This window comes from Heliangelus exortis, chromosome 2 (genome assembly GCF_036169615.1).
Source record: "Heliangelus exortis chromosome 2, bHelExo1.hap1, whole genome shotgun sequence".
NCBI lineage: Eukaryota > Metazoa > Chordata > Aves > Apodiformes > Trochilidae > Heliangelus > Heliangelus exortis.
This window is the reverse complement of record NC_092423.1, coordinates 64359209-64375769: the sequence shown is the minus strand read 5'-3', so window position 1 is coordinate 64375769 and position 16561 is coordinate 64359209. Positions and strand designations below refer to the sequence as shown.

Sequence of the window (16561 nt, the reverse complement as noted above, 5' to 3'; positions counted from 1 at the left end):
TTGTCTTCTAAGATTGTAACATATTTTCCTGCTTATTGAAATGACACAGAACAAAACCTATGTAATAACTGGGGATTTTAATTATTAGTTTGTTGGTTTGTTGGTTTTTTTTTTAACATGAAGATATGTAAGCTCTTGATCTACTTCTTCCTCTGCTAGGGAGTGCATGGACTGCTTGCACCTCTTATCCCTCTAGGCCAATCTTTTTGTGAGTGTCCCTCGCTGTAAACACCGGCCACTACAAGACTGAAAACTTTGTGTTTATTTCTCCTCAGAGCTTTGCTCACAGCTGAAGCAGTTTATTAATTCCCATTAGCAAAACCAGATTAAGGCTCTGTCCCACTACCTAGCAGGACCATTCTGACTCTCACAGGTAGTGCTGTGGAGGGTCCATGACTGCTGTGAATAAGACCCTGTCTAAAATCCAGGCTGTTATGAAGGAGCTCGCTAGAAGCATTCGCAGGACATTATAAGACCAGGAACTCATCCACAGAAATGCAATAAAATATTTTAAATACATACGAATCTTCCAAATCTTTGGTAATCCGAGCAGTTTGCTTTGAGAATGCCCATAAATTAAATATCTCCCAGACCCACACACCATGTCTGTTGCCAGAATTTAATGCCAAATACCAAAAGTGCAGAAAGAAGGTGGCTCATAAAGCATGGAGGGGTAATCCTGTATCCAGATAGATCATCTCCTTTTGCATATTCCTCAGCATTTTCAGTATGCAAATCAACTTGCAACTGCATAACTGCTACAAAAAGGGGATTTCTGCATTGCAACAAAGTTGTTTTCTTCGTGGTACTGCTCTGTGTACATCAAGGACTTCACAAGAAATTTGTAATTTTATCTCACTGGGCTAGACTCTGGAGGAGCTACCAGCCTTGGCTCCCTGGAAGTCAAGAGTCACAAGTGCCTGAAATTGAGAGAAATGATCATCCACACACATAGTGAAGTTTTCTAAGAAATACATACATATACATGCAGAGTGTTATCCCTCAAGCTTTTGTTTCCTTAGGAAATCAGGCATACACACACATAGGTGGGGATTGTAGATGGATTTGAGAATCAGTTCAACCAGGTTACCAAACTGTACCCATCCCTGAAGTGCCATTTTGTCCTGTTGCACATTTACATGGGTTGGGTTGGTAGCTGATTTCAGAGCCAAACACAAGGTTGTTGTGTGGTTGTTGTAATGCTTTCAGCACCCATGCTATTGCAAATCCCTGCTTCTCTACTTGTTAGCTGGGCCAGTGGGTTTGGTAGCTCTTTTGGATAACTTCTGTTGTGCAGATGAAAATCTCTCCTCCTCCTGCATAATCGAGTTCAAACCATTAAAATCAGAACCCAATAAAAAAGGTCGGTGTTAAACAATCACCTATTATGTAAAATGTCCACGTATTGTATCCTTTTCCATCCCTATATAAGTAGGATGGATTTTTAGGTACTTTTTGGCTGGCAGTTAACGCATGTTCACTGCATAGTTTGTGTCTGTATTCAAGTATTTTGAATCTCAGCTTGATTGCTTTTGTTTTTTGCTGTGTAAAGATATAATGGTCAGAGTTTTCCACCAGTTTCTCAAGAACAAGCTTGTTCTTCTGTTGCTGCTGGTGTACATGAGTATTCATACTCTGCTGAGGTAAGGCTGACTTAGACTGGTCAACTAATGCTTCATTCCCTGGATCCTACCAAGTGAGATGTACAATTCCTCAAATATCCAGTAGGATAACATTATGAAATCATATATTGTTTTTACCAGCCATCAAATTAAATGACAGCTCTCCCTGTGCTCTGGAATGGCATTGTGGTGGCCTCTTTCAGAAGTTTTGTCAGCTTAAGTAAAACAAATACCCTATTCAGTTGCCTTAGGCTACAAAATAACAACTAGGCATTTACTGTTGTTATAGGGAACCATAATTATTACCAATTACTAAGTATGCAAACCTACTCAATGGACTGAGATCTATTTTCATTCCAGTCTAATTAGAAAGCTAAATGGTAATCTCCAGCCTCAGGCTTTTCCTACCTATCCTTGAGTGACTGCTTAACTTATCCTTTCAAAATAAACAAAGAGCTGCCACATGCACAGCAAAACTCCAAAAGGAGGCCCCATAGCTAGTGACACAGCATTAAGACATGATCTTTTTGGTTTAGAGATTCCCTTTTATTTTTCTTTGCAAAATTGTCTACCAACTACTAGCTTCAATGGGAATATTTAACTTGGAAATTATTTTCAGTATATTGAGGCCAGGTTAATATTGTCTTGTCATACGTGGTGGGAGAGGAAGAAAATTAATTTGCAGCAAAGATTAGCTAGCTGACTGTAAGACAAAAAAGATAAATTCTGAGACTAAGTACTGAATCACATATCTGAATGAGGCTATGGACTCATGTGCTTTCCAGAGCATGTTAGGTACATGTGTGCTGTGGTTAGCCTGGAGATATCAGACCCTACCTCTGGGAAAAAAATGGTATTAGGTGATCGCATGAGGTCTTATTCAGCCCTAGTTTTCTAAAAAGAAATTAAAATTAGATAGGAGGCTGAGCTGTGCAAGTCACAGAACTCAATCTACTATTGCTAGAAATCAGGGTGCCCACTGTGCACCCCAAAATGTAAGACCAAACCCTCCTTCTGAGAACTGTGCTGCTGTAGGAGGAGGTAGCTGTGGATAGAAGAGGATGCTGGCTGTACATCCCCAGGAAGGCAGGTGTGGTCTATGCCAATCAGAGGGGGTCACTCTCCTGTCCTTTGAGACTGGAATGGTGTTCAAGGAGGAGTTCAAAGCGAATCTGCCCACTCTTTCCTAGGGAAGACAAAAAAGAGGGTTGAAAGGAGAGGGCTTCTAAAGTTTGGGTCTCTTACTCCTGGTGGGGACTTGGTAGGAATTTCTGATGTAATTGAACATTTTCTGGAAGGCTGCTTGATGCCTGCCTTCCACATCCCAGGAGCACCCAATCTTCTGGGTTACTGATCTATGGTCTCACTTCCTGCCTTATGTCTCTCCCAGTTTAGATGAGGGTGCAGAGCAGAAAAAGTCCATCTAGTGGGACAGTGGAAGGGCCACTCTAGAGTAGCATGTAACATATGGCTGAGGCAAACCCTTAGGACTCTGAGAAACCAGCAGCAAGCACCTGTTTTGCATCAGGCAGAGAAACATTGGAGCTCTCACTTCCAGTAGCTCAGAAATAAGCTTTAGCCAATGGGCCTCTTGATAAAAGAGGCACAGTCCTTGTAGCCTCTTCTTGGACATTGGTTTTGGGTGGCTGTCATGAACAAGCCTGCTGTAGGACCAGTATTTAACATGCACAAGGCACAAAGCACTTTGGAGCTGAATGAAAGAGAAAAAATGGGGTTCAGTGTCTGCAGGCTGAGGTCTGCGTTCTCAGGGTGGAAACCACAGGCTTTGCACAGAACGTGGCAATTAGGCACCTGAACCAACAACACGAGTCTCATCCTATCCAACTGTGGTGTTTGTCTGTTTATGTTTATAATTATGGTTATATTGATGTTTTAGAGGGAAATGGAAACAAACCTCTTTACCAAAAGAAAATAGCTTATTGCCCAACCAACATTTCTGTCAGGAAGAAGGGACCCCATATGAGAGAGGCAGTCACACCACCTGATGGACAGCCAGGAGGTGTTTGATACCACAGCACTGATACTTCCATGAGAATTTTGGTAATTTAGAACACAAGCTTCAAGCTGCATCTAAGGGGAGAGGTGGGCCTATATATCATGATGTTCACTGTTGTGATAGCACATATATTTGGTTGCAAGATGGATATGTTTTTTGATCACGGGAGACACCAGAACTGCTGGTGTCTATATACAAGGTTAGGTAGCCTGACTTTGGCAAACAATCTGTTTCTATTTCTCTGTATTGTGCTAATATTTCCACTCTGGGATATACAGGGTCTTTAGGGCCTCAGAAAGAGCTGTTTGTGTAAATTACCAGGGAAATCAATAGTAGGTGCATTCCAAGGACTCATAACTCAGGCAGAAAGAAAAAAAATATCATCAAACCGTTCAAAGGAACTTGTTTAGGGTGGCAATTTCCTTGCCATATTTCAGTTCTCTGTCTCCAGCTATTCAGGCTGTCTAAAATAAATCACCATATTTTTCTTCCCTGAACAATGAGGGAAGTGTGATCAGTTTGTTTGTGCTAGCTCTTTTATTATTTTTTTTTATTTATTCTCCTTTTCCATAAAACCACAAAACCTGTGACTGTGACTGTTGACAACTCTACCCTAAGACCTAAACGTGCAAAAACTTTCAACAAGGCTTAAAGTAGTATTTTAAGTAGGAGCAGTCAAAATAGCTTAGCTGCTTTACCCACCACTGGAATGTAATGCAAGCTATGTACACAAACCAGGCCCCACATTTTCAAAAGCATCAATAAGAAGGACGATCCATTCGCCCCTTTAGAAGCTACAGATTTCATCCTACTTTGAAAGGATGTGGAGTCCAGACTCCTGTTAGGTGGCCTCATCCCAGACAGTGGTGAGTCCCTATAAAATCACAACCAGTTGTGTGGGGTTTTTTGCCAAAGCTGAATATATTTCCCTTTGAAGCACTGTTTGTGAGGAGCATGGTGTTAACACCAGCTCAAAATTTTAACTCCTTTTTATATTAAAATAAGAAATTGTGTCCCTGAGAGGTTGAGACCAGCTTTTTAGCTACAAGCTGCAACTATTTTTTTCTCAAACGAAATAAAAGCACTGCTTGGGAGCAGGAGACCAAAAGGATGTTTCTAAGCTAAAAGGCAGGCAGAATAAGCTTGGCTTGTCACCAAGCTGCACTGAATTTGACAAATGAAATTTCATTAGAAGTGCAGGGGCGGTTGTAAAACTGCCAGTAAATAGCTGTCTCCCCAGAGTCTCACACTTTTTCCAGAGTCTATTTTCTCTTCGGACTCTATTCTGCCAGGGACAATATTTTAAAAGTAAAAACCAGAGCTAAGCATCAGAGTTAGAAATCAGGAGATAATAAAGGTCAAATGCATTTTTTCAAGGAGCTACTGGAATTTATGCCATTATTGTATCTTCTCTTCCTCCCTTGTGCTTTCTCTTTCAGTTGTTGCCACTAATGGGTCCAAGCCAAAGCCATGATTCTAGACAAATTTGGGGATGGTTCCAGAGCTAAATTGTGTGGCTGACCATTTTCTCTCCACTGACCCAAAGCAAAACCTAAGCCCTATGGCCATCACCCTGTGCTCTGAAGTGTTTGGAGTTGTTTCAGACCTGGATCTGAACTTCATGGCTGATGGCCAATCTTTAGTCATCATCCTTCAGTACCTCAAGATATAAATTTAATGCACATCATTATTCATCCCACCAAAACACGTCTGTGCATGAAGCTACTTTTGCTCTTTCAGGACATTACAAAACTATTAAGTATCTCTTCTCCTGGCTGTTACTGAGCAAAGAAAAAGGGTTCTTTGTCTTGTTTCTTGCTGCTTCTGTAAGGAAGGTTTTCTGCTCTTTCTGGCTCCGGGATGTAAGACACTTCCGTTTCCAAACATGAGGGCTCTCTCGTGATGGTTTATGTTTTCTGTAAGGATTAGTTGTTGAATTTATTCTTCTGTAACTCCTCTTGCATCTCCTCAGGTGGAATATGAGCTCGGATAACCCAACAACACAGTTTCTTTTGCTTTGAAGCCAAGAGGGAGGTCAAGTGGTGGTCCAAAGTGTGGGAACGCAGCTTTCCTGCATGGACACTGCCACTTGTAATGGACTCAGTCTGGCTCAAGCATGGAGCATGGAAGTCTTTTCACAGGAATCTCCCCCCTCATTGACACAGTTCATGACTCTTCTAACAAATGGCACTCTGAAGGATGTGGACTTCCAAAAACACTTATATATCTGCAGCTATCTTTATTGTTAAATGCCGTTTTGATCACACATAGAGAGGTTTTGCAAGAGAAATCTTTCCTTCCCTGCATGCAAGGGAAGCTTTTCCAGATAGCAGGTAAAATCAGGCTTATGAAAAACCTACTTCCAAAATACACAGCTGTGTCTCCAAATGGACTGGAGATAGAAAAGGAGGTGCCCTCAGACTCATTCTTTAGTTAAAAACTTGCGACCACGTGTTCTGGGCAAAATTCATATCTGCTCCAATCAGAAAAGCAGAGTTGGGATTTCAGCTTCCTGATTTGGCTGACAGTTAAATTTGCTGGGAAACAATTCCTGCATATCACATATTTCAGCTGATAAAATCAGCAAAACTTTACTACCTCCCTTCATCAGGCCATGTCTCTGATGTCCATGGAAGTCACTAGACAGATAGTTTATGGAAAGAGGATTTAGGCTACAAAGAGAAGAGCCCCAGTCTTTGATACTCCAAATTTCCTAAAGCAATAAATGCTTGCAGAACTGATATGAAGAGCATATTTCCATTGTGGAAGAAGCTGGAGGACTCAGTTTTACGGTACAACTGTTTTCTAGAACCATGATTAGAACTTCCAAAAAACCACTGATAACCCACATGTCTTGCCACTGCTCTTAGTAGATGGTAATCCTACACAACCTTCCACAAATCCCTTTTAATTAGCCTTTGCCGTAGTGTGCCATGCCAGCAGATGATTAATACATTAATCTTACTGTATTTGAGGCTGATTCCTTATTCTTTCTCTACAGAGGGATTTTATTTTGAGGCCCCATGAGGTTTTAGGACATGATCATCTACTGTAAAATCCATTCTCACCCTTAGAGAGTCTAGTGACATTCTGGGGAGAATGTGGAGGGATGATCTAAAATAAAATCTTGCAGATATTGCACAAAACACCACACACAATTGCACACTACATACACAATGTTGCCAGAAGTCCTGCTGCTTGAGAACAAAAAAGGTGTCTCATTAAATCTGAATTTACATGTTGATTGTAATGGTGTTGAACAAGCTAACAAATGCTGTACCATTGTAGGAGCTCATACAATGAGTGCTAACACATTCATTACTGGTACCAAATTGTGTAGGTTGTGACATCAGACTTTTTAGTCTTGGAAATAAGAATTTATGGTACTTATTGTTGAGAAAGAGTACAAAATGGTTCACATGAGAAAAAAATTCCTGCAGTCGATATTCACCATTACAGTAGATACAAAATGTGAATGAAAAATCTGGAGGATGAATTTTGGCTAACTAGATTTGCTCTAAAACATGCCCTGCACATCACCTGCTGCAAATTTCATTTAAATTTGGGTTATCAATTTGATTTTATATTGAAATGTAACATAATAGTAGGGAGGCTTGGCAGAACACTGAGTTTTGTGTTTAAAATACTGCAATCTGTGTCAGGCATTACCTGTGTTAAAGAAAGGCTGAGACACCTGAGAGTCTTTTGCTTGAAGAAGAGAAGGCTGAGGAGAGACCTTATTAATGCCTACAGGTATCTAAAGGGGGGCTGCAAGGATGAAGCCAGAATCCTCTCAGTAATTCCCAGTGACAGGATGAGGGGCAACAGGCACAAGCTGGAACATAGGAAGTTCCATTTGAATATGAGGAAAAACAACTTTATGAAGGTGACAGGGCAGTGGAACAGGATGCCCAGGGCAGCTGTGGAGTCCCCTTCTCAAGAGATATTCAAACCCCTCCTGGATGCAGTCCTGTGTAATGAACTCTGGGTGATCCTGCTTTAGTGGGAGAGTTGGACTGGGTGATCTCCAACTTTGGCAATCCTGTGATTCTGTGTCAGCTGCTATATATGACACTATGGAAATAATTTTCGGACTAGACTCGGTAGCTCTCTGAAAACATTTTCCCTGCAGCGTTCTGTTAGGGGGGAAAAAAGGTAAAGAACTAGGTAAGTACACTTCTGCTGTCTCTGGGCTTTATGAATGTGTGTCTTTGTGAATGGTCATGGGGAGCCAGGGTGGCAAGCTTCAAGGGTAGTGATTTGCCACACAGGCCATGAGGAGTCTAGAAGGAGGATCTATCAATCTACTGCAGTCAATTTTATCTGTCTGCATGGTAAACTGGGTGCCAACAAGGATTTGAGGGCTTTATGGTAGGCATGTGTTAGAAGACACTGGAAGGGCGAGAAATTTTCAGACTTGAGGCATGAGCTGGCCTGCAGCTGATGGAGTTAGGGTCAGGGTTTCCCTTTGGGGAAACTGCTGGGTTATTTGTGCCTTGGCATGGCAGCTGAGTTTACATCCAAACCAGCACAGGGGTTAGATGGACAGCCAGGTGTATCAAATATGGGGGTAACTTTGTCCTCCAGCTGTCAGGCTGTGTTGGAAGCTCTGCCAGGAAGTGAAAGCACACTGAAAAAGAGAACTTCCAGCAGCCTACAATAGGTGTTTATACATTGTGTAGCTAAATACTGACAGTGGGTCCTACAAGAACCTACTAGTGCTGTCGTTTAAGTCCTTGAGAACAGAGGGTACACAGCCTTGCAGGGTGGGCACCTGTCACTTAAATAGCAAAGGAGAAGAGCCAGAGAACAGGGAAATCTGATGGCAGAGAAATCTGGGACAGGCTCCAGAGAACACTTTCCACAGTGGTGTTCTGCAATGTTTCCCGCTACATTTGGGGAGCCAGTAAAGATTTCTGAAGGTGCTGTGCTCGATAGTCCACCCCACTGCTTGTTTTAATTAGCTTGATCTCATTTTTAATAGGCTCCAAATGAAAATTTTGAGTGGAATCTTGCATGCATTTCATTATTAATGCAGAAAGATGGGCCTGACAGAGTTTGATCTTGCATCCTGAGCTCCACGGGGCTGGGCTGGCCCAGCATAGGGGCAGTGGCAAGACCCAGCTGTATTTAAACACAGGTTAATGTGTTGGGCACACCTTCTGCGTTTGACTTGAAAGACTTAAAACATATAAAGGCCAGATAGGTTCCTTTTTGCTCATCTCTGTTCAAAGCTGCTGAGATCTTCTGTTGAAAGCAAGCAACGATATCCCGTGATTGTGAACTGTGGTATTAGGAGAGTTAAAGCATATCAGTAATCTTGAGCTGGTAAAAGACAAGCCAAACCCCTCTCATGTTCCCTCACACAGAGCCTCTAAGTTTTGCTGACATGCCTGGAGTTGAAAAAGCCAAGGATGAGCTGTGGTAATACCTTGTAAACAATGTGACCACACCTTGTGGTGTCTACAGCCTGAGGGAACAGATCTGCCAATCTGTACCTGCCCTTAAATGCCAGGAAACAAATCGTTAGTAATAAAGCACAACAGCTATTTGCCATCTGCAATCAATTTCTGGTTTTAAAAAAACGGTGTTAAGTAGAAAATAGCCACAGGCATCTCTCATTAGGTCCTCGAATAAGCAGTGATTGTAATTCAAATGCTTCATTAACAGGGATGGATAAAGTCCTCAGCTCCTTTTCCAGGTGTCCCTAGAGGAGTTCATAAGCCTGTGGGCAGGCAGGATCAGCCCATGTTGCTGCCATGGTTTTTTGCTTGTGTGGTGGAGGGAAGCAGGCCCCTGCTGCAAGGCCTGGACAAAGACTGTGTCCGTAGCAGCAATTAAGATCTGCAACCCAGTGGAAAAATAAAAAAAAGTAAGTCTTTTTGCTTGTTGGAAATAGCTTTTTGGGTTTAACCATGAAAGGGGTGCAGGGAGGAGCTCTGGGTGTCTAGGAGAAAATGATGGAGCTGGGGCTGCTCTCTCAAGCAGAGACCCTGAGACGTGTCACCTTACGTGTTCCCTACCTCCCCTTCAGCAGGCTTGAGGTGGCATTGCAGTCCCCTTGAGCAGCCCAACTGCATATAGTCAAGGTGTTTTTTCAGGCTCAATAGCAGAGAAAAGTTTAAGAGGTAATGCTGGAACCGGGGGTTCAGTGTAAAAGTTGACAGAAACTATGGGTGGTAATAGAGTGTTGGTTTCACTGACTGAGGCATGCACAGATAACACCTGTCAAATTTTCCAGGAGTAAGGTTATTCACTCTTTGAGTTTTCTATTGGTTGGGTTTTTTTGTTGTTTTTTTTGTTTTGTTTTGTTTTGTGTTTTTTTTTTTTGTGCAATCTATAGATTTCAAAACCTAGCTCTCTCAAAGTGGAAATTCTTTACTATGTATGCATACAGGGCTTGGCTGTCCTCTTACAACAAAATGCTATGCCAAATAAATAATCATGAGCATAAGGAAAGGTCATGAATGAGAGAAGGGAGAAAAAGAATGAAATTAAATAAAGCTCCTTAAAATATTTTGGGAAACAAGCAAAGACTATGAGCAAATAAAGACACCATTTGTAGGCAGACGCTCTGTTCTTTAGTGGCAATCTAATGCTGCTGATAAGAAATACAGGTATTCATGGGACTTAAGTAGATAATAGATCCTCTTGTTTTGGGATTAAGTCAAATAAAGCTTTAAGGTATTTTTCAGAGAACCCCTTCACTTCTAGCCTGCTCTTTGTTAGCTTGAAACAAAAAAACAAGAAACAAAAAAAACCCCAAACATAAACCAAACACAAACCAGAAAATGTCTGAGATAAAAATATTTACGTGATTTTTGGGACAGCCTAAAGCCTTTCATTTGTTTTTGTTTTGAAAGATGTAGGTTTACCTTGAGCCTGGCCTGCAGGTGTTGTGGCTGTCCCAAGTTACCTGGGTGGGCTGCCAAACTGTGTTCCTCTTAGCTGATATCTTTTCTGGGTATGTTATAGACCAGGCTTTCCTATGAAAAGCTGAGTATTTCTAGCTTGGATTAGTTTAGAGAAACTGTGAAAGGAAGGCAATTTGTTTTGTTCTGGTTTTCCCTTTTAGTGCTATTAGTGCTATTCCACGCTAATGGCTTCAGCCGGATCAAAATGGAGAAAAACAAAAGGGATTTTTTCCCAGCTTCACTCCAGTGTTGGACTGCTGCTGGCCCTGAAAAAAAAATGGTTCCAAGCTTGAAAGATGAGCGCTGATTCATTCCAGCCCTTTGGTATGCATCTGTATTTAGTTTGCTACTCTGGATCCCTCCTTCTCCAACAAAATAATAGTGGTGGCTATTCAACAGGGCTGTTGGTAAAATGGCCATTAAAAAAGAATGCTATATATTGCTACAAAGAGTGTTCAGCTGCTTCTTAACTGAATCCTAGTAGTCCACGTGCTCACTGTGGCAACCGTATGCAACAACTAGAGACTGTCTTTAATTGGGCAATATAATATTAAACTATAGTAAAATTAAAGTATTAAAATATAGTACAAGGAGTCAGTGAAGCTGGAACAGCCAGCCTTTTAAGTACCAGATTACTTAGCAGCTGATGAATGTGGCACCTGGGTCCCTGGACTCTTCCTTCTGCTCTCAGCCTTGTAATTCAGTGAGACCTTCTCTATTTGGTCATGGATACCTTAATCCATAAACCAACCTTCAGCTAAATGGCTCCTTCAGCTGAACCTCTGGTTCTCATTACTTTCCCAGTAGGCTAGAGCTTGAGATGTGCCTCACTTACACTTTGTCACACTTGGAAGGAGTAGAGGACTAAGCTGGCTTTAAACTTGTACCTGGCTGCAGTGTACTGGGCTGGATACAGGCATAAAACAGAGAGCTTATGCTTATCTCACACTATGTTTTGTGTGCTGGCATCTCCTGAGGACTGGTCTATTGCATGAGGGTTGTCAGGGGATGGATTTTCTACTTAAGAGTTGTCCCAGAGGCCTTACTTCTGTGTTGAAGAAGAGCAAATGCAGGAGCTGCTCTCAAGGCCAGGCTTTCTTGAAAGATTCCTTCATATAAACTGCAGCCAGTGTGTGTTGATGAACTACTTGCACAGCAGATGGGGAAATTAATAGAAAGCATACAAAACACCCTATCAACATTACAGGTTTGTATGTGGAGAAATAACGTGTTACTATGCTATTTGTATGTTATGAAAATAAACAATGTCAATTAGAGGTAGAGGTTTTAGATGGAAAACTATCCTTTAATAATACTTTTATTCTTGGAGTGAGTTGTAATCCCCAAAATCCACACTAAAAGTACTACTGCTCAGCTGAGGCCACTTTTAAAACCTCTAAGGCAACTTGCTTTCCTTGTAAACTAAGAAATCAAGTATAAATACATTTTACTGCACCTTTAAAGTACAAAACAAAACGCATGTTTTTTGCACAGAAAGGTACTATGCTCTCATGCCAGCTCTCACCCTCTGTACATGGACTTCTTCCAGCCCTCCCAGTCTTTGTGGGCTTTGATAAAGTTATTAGTCCCAGTTTCCCTCCTGCCTTGGCAGGGGACCTTGCCAGTCTTTGGTCAGGCAACACTACTGAAGCCTGATTTGGAACCTGCTGCAGATGCTGAACTTGTGATTAGGTATTGTTTGGAAACCCTGATAATTACACAGTGTGTGTATGTTCAGCTGGAAGCCAACTCTCTTGCCCAGTGAATCATCCCCATCCCCTTACATCCTGCACAAGTGTCACAGCAGCTCAGTTTGCTGCAAGGCAAAGCGTCTGGGGACGTGCTGCAAAAATTCCTGGTGACCCATGGGGATGAGGACATCCTCAGGAAGGGCATGTGTTGGGTTGCAGCTGCCTGCACAAACCAGGTGGGCTGGACTTGTTGCCTGAACTACAGAAGCAGGCAAAGCACTGGGGGCTGAGTGGAAAAAAAAAACCCAATTTTCTTTAAATAAAAATTGAATGCTGAGATTCTTGCAAAATCTGGGAGCTAGCACTGTAGATACTGGCATGTATTCTGAGTCTTGTGCTCCAGATAATATATGGTGAGCTGGCAGTGCTGGACAGTGGAAGGCTCATAAGGATAAAATATTAATGCTGTGTGCTTTAAGGTGCTGGAAGTCAAGGGGGAGGTACTTGAAGCAAACTGAAGTTGCTTGGGGTATGTCTGAGCCTGCAGACTTGTTTCAGCTTGTTAGTAGCTTCTGCACCTTTTTTCTACCACCTGCCTTCAAATGAGCAGCAAAGAGGACAGTTTAATTTAGTTATGCAGCTCCCTGGGCACAGGCACAAGTTTGCTGAATGGGTTGGGTTGTAAACAGAAGGCAAAATGTTGCCCTTGCCCCATTACTGTGCAACCACTAAGATGTGTGGGCAGAGCTTAGTTGGTTGTTCAGAAGGCAGCAATATTAGGTTTAAGTGATATTTCTCCAGGGCCGGAAGGCTGACATTTATCCTGTCTAGCTGTGATGCTGAGAATTAGATATCTCCAAGGCCTATTCAGTCTAAGAAAAAATTTTGTTGGCTGTAGACAGAACAACCTAGGCTAGTTGTCTTTGTCAGGTGAGGTGAATGTTAATGCCCCAGATCCTTGGGTGCAAGGCTGATGGGAGAAATAAAACACTAGCAAGATAGCCAAGAACCGATGCTTCTTTCTGTGAATCCTGAATATGGAGTTGGGGCATACAGTGGGAGGGGATGCATGGGCAGACGAAGAGACAAAAGTAATTGCCTCATTTCTGTTGCCTAATTGAGAATGGAGTGATCCTGTTACTCTCTCTGGTGCTGCAAGGCAGAGACTCCCTTTCTCTCTTCTAGCTGGACATTTTGGGATCAGTGCAGGGTGGTGGTTTTGGTCAGTTCCTGAGAGTAAGAAAAAAGCTGTTACTCAACCCTGGTGTCTCTTCTCAGGTATGCCTGGGTGCAGTCTGTATGGAATCACAGAATCCGGTGGGTTGGAAGGGACCTCAAAGATCATCTAGTTCCAACACCCCCTGCCATGGGCACCTTCTGCTAAACCAGGTTGCTCAAAGCCCCCTCCATCCTCGTCTTGAACACTTCCCTGGAGGGCTCAGCCACAACTTCTCTGGGCAATCTGTGCCAGTGTCTCACCACACTCACAGTGAAGAATTTCTTCCTGATATCTAATCTAAATCTATTCTCTCAGTTTGAGAGTGCTACCCTTCCTCCTATCACTACCACATCCTTATAAGAAGTCCCTCTTCAGCTTTCCTGTAGGCCACTTCAAGTACTGGAATTCTGCTATAAGGTCTCCCTGGAGCCTTCTCTTCTCCAAGCTGAGCAGCCCCAGCTCTTAGACTCTCTCCATAGGAGAGATGCTCCAGCCCTCTGATTATCTGTGTGTCCCTCCTCTTCACTTGCTTCAACAGCTCTGTGTTGGGAGCTCCTGAACTGGACACAGTGCTCCAGATGGGGTCTCATGAGAGTAGAGTAGGAGGGGACAATCTCTTGCCTCAAGGAAGTCAATAGTTTTCTTTGACCTTAGCTTATAATTTCTCAGATAGAAATGAGGAGGGTCTGCAACTGAGAGTCCTGACTGGAAGAAAGCAAAATCTGCCACAGGCATCTAGGTACCTGTGTTAGTAACAGGAGAGAAGGAAAGATTTCTGCTTAGAGAAAGAATGAGAGTGCAGTTAACACCTTGCTAAATGCAGGGAGTCTCTTACCAGCTTTCAACTCCTGCTTACACCCTGTGATTTGGCAGTGCTCCACTCTGCCCACACAATTTCTGCAGTGTGACTGGGCTTTGCAGAAAACCTCCTTAATCCCCCCCCCAGAAAAGTTTTATACAGTTGCATCCAACAGGGTCCTGTTTCACTTGATCTAAATGAGGAAGTTAAATCTCAGTCTAGACGGAGCACTCTGTAGCACCCAGCAAGATGCATCATCTATGAGTGTGTTTCTCATTTTCCAGAGAAGCCTGGGGGATCTGTAGCCCCTCAGCATCAAATTCCTGTCTGTGGTAAATTGCCTTTCAGTCCTGATTTACACCTCAATAAAAGACATTGTGAGAAGGAGAAAATGTTTACTTGTATAGCTGGCATGACTTATGCAGGGCACATTTTTGATGGTTATTTGTGCACTGATCTTCTTTAAAAGAGGTATAAAGATGCATTACTTTCATTTACAGTGGGAAAAGTAAAAAGGTGAGGAAAATGTGGTGAAGGACAGGGCATAACCCTTAAAATAGCATGGCTTCTCTTAAGGGCCTCTGTTAGGAGAATAACTGAAAAATATGGAGAGATGCCCTTTGGATTTGGGATTTTAAAGGATCCGAGAGATTCCTCTGGTCCCCTACCACACCAAGTCAGAAATCAACCTCTCACTGGGGCTGTTTGTGTAAAGCTGGAAAAATGTTTCTTTTCTCAACACAGTAACAAATTTTTTGTTGAAGGATTTTTTGCTTATGAAATCACTTATTCTGAATTGGTCAATTTGTTTCATCCAGAGCCCTTTCAAAATGGCACTGTTATTAATTTTTTTTTAAATAGTTTTTTTAAAATTTTTTTAAATAGTTTTCTCAAGGGTAACTATGGTGCTGGAGACCAAGACACAGGCATGCAAGCCTGTGCTCAGGTTTCTGCTGGCAAAGTTTTTTTTCTGAGGCACTCTTGGCAGTACCTTGGGAGTTCAAGCAGCACATGCAAGATAAGATGACTCCGGGATAATTAGAAATGGGTTCATTACTGAGAAGCTGGCATGGTTTACTTAATTACATCATAAATGTGTTTCTTATCTTTTCTATCACCTTTGTAAGGATATAGTTTCTAAGACTGTTCTTTGGGAGTGAAAGCTAAGTTGAGCTTTTTGTTCAGCTCCAATTTGGTCTCGTTACTGAAAAAATATTTATTGTGGCATGCAGTTAATGTTGACATGTGCTCTGTTCTCCATGACACTACTCCTGCCTCAAGGGCCACCTAGACTTCAAACACTAGAGAGGAGGTATGGTAATGCATGAACATGCCTGTACATTTGCATATTAATCAGGCTGATAGATGCAATACTTCAAAAATGTGTAGGCCAACAGCACTCTTATCTCCTCATCTTTCACTGGCTCAGCCCTGAGCCTACACACCTTATCTGCAATTGTCCTCTTCTTGGGAACTTGTCCACCATGGTGCTGTGGACCAGCAAATAGGGAGTATGGAGTTGGGAACTTGTGGGAGTTGAAGTGGTGGGGTTTGAACCTCCTAAAGTTTTTCAGATTGTCCCCGTTTCCCAATTGTCCATAGGAGGTGCTGAATTCTTCCTGTTAACATCTAGGAATCCTCCTCAAGCAGTGCAGTTTTTAGAAGTTCACCTCTGATGGACAGATGTACAAAGCTGCATATGTCTTTGCACTTAGATGCTGTACCCCAATGGTCTGTACCAATCCCCTGAGACATCATTTACTAGAGACCTCCCTCCCTTTTCTTCACCACTGTCTTCTGTGTTGTTAGTAAAGATACATTTGCCACCAAGACTTGCTGCCTTATGCCTACCCAGGATGCCATCTCTCATTAGTTTTTGCACCAAACCTCTTTGCAGCCAAGCCTAACAAAGAGCTCTGCCTGACTTCTGAACATTGTGGGTGTTCAGTCAGCCTCTAAGAAAGAAATTTTTCCTGCTGAACTTCTTGGGGGGGAAAAAAAAAAAAAAAAGGCAGCTATGCTTCTATTAAAACAGCTTTTGACTGTGTAGTAAGTGAAACTTACCATTATCCAATGTTTTTGGCCTCCACCTGCAGTATGTTAATTGAAGGAGCACAGGAGCTTTATGCATCCACAAGGGTTATCTCTCCATTGGAAATCCAATATTGTGGTTACTCTGGCTGGGTTTTTTTGTCTTTCCCAATTGTAAGACTTTTCGCTTGCAGGACTTCCTTGTTCCAAATATTTCTTCATAGACCCAAGCTCTTTTTTCCTTCCTCTGAAATAAAAGGTCAATGAA

General features: G+C 42.3%; 1 protein-coding gene across 1 annotated transcript in view; it reads right to left on the bottom strand.

Moving 5' to 3' along the window:
* The window catches only part of NEDD9 (neural precursor cell expressed, developmentally down-regulated 9), a 77934-nt gene extending 61583 nt beyond the window's left edge, over window positions 1-16351 (bottom strand). The window contains exon 1 of the mRNA XM_071736449.1: window positions 16327-16351. Coding sequence (XP_071592550.1) covers window positions 16327-16329 — 3 coding nt within the window. The 5' untranslated portion in view covers window positions 16330-16351. The remainder of the gene's footprint in view (window positions 1-16326) is intronic.
* Window positions 16352-16561: the final 210 nt, after the last annotated feature.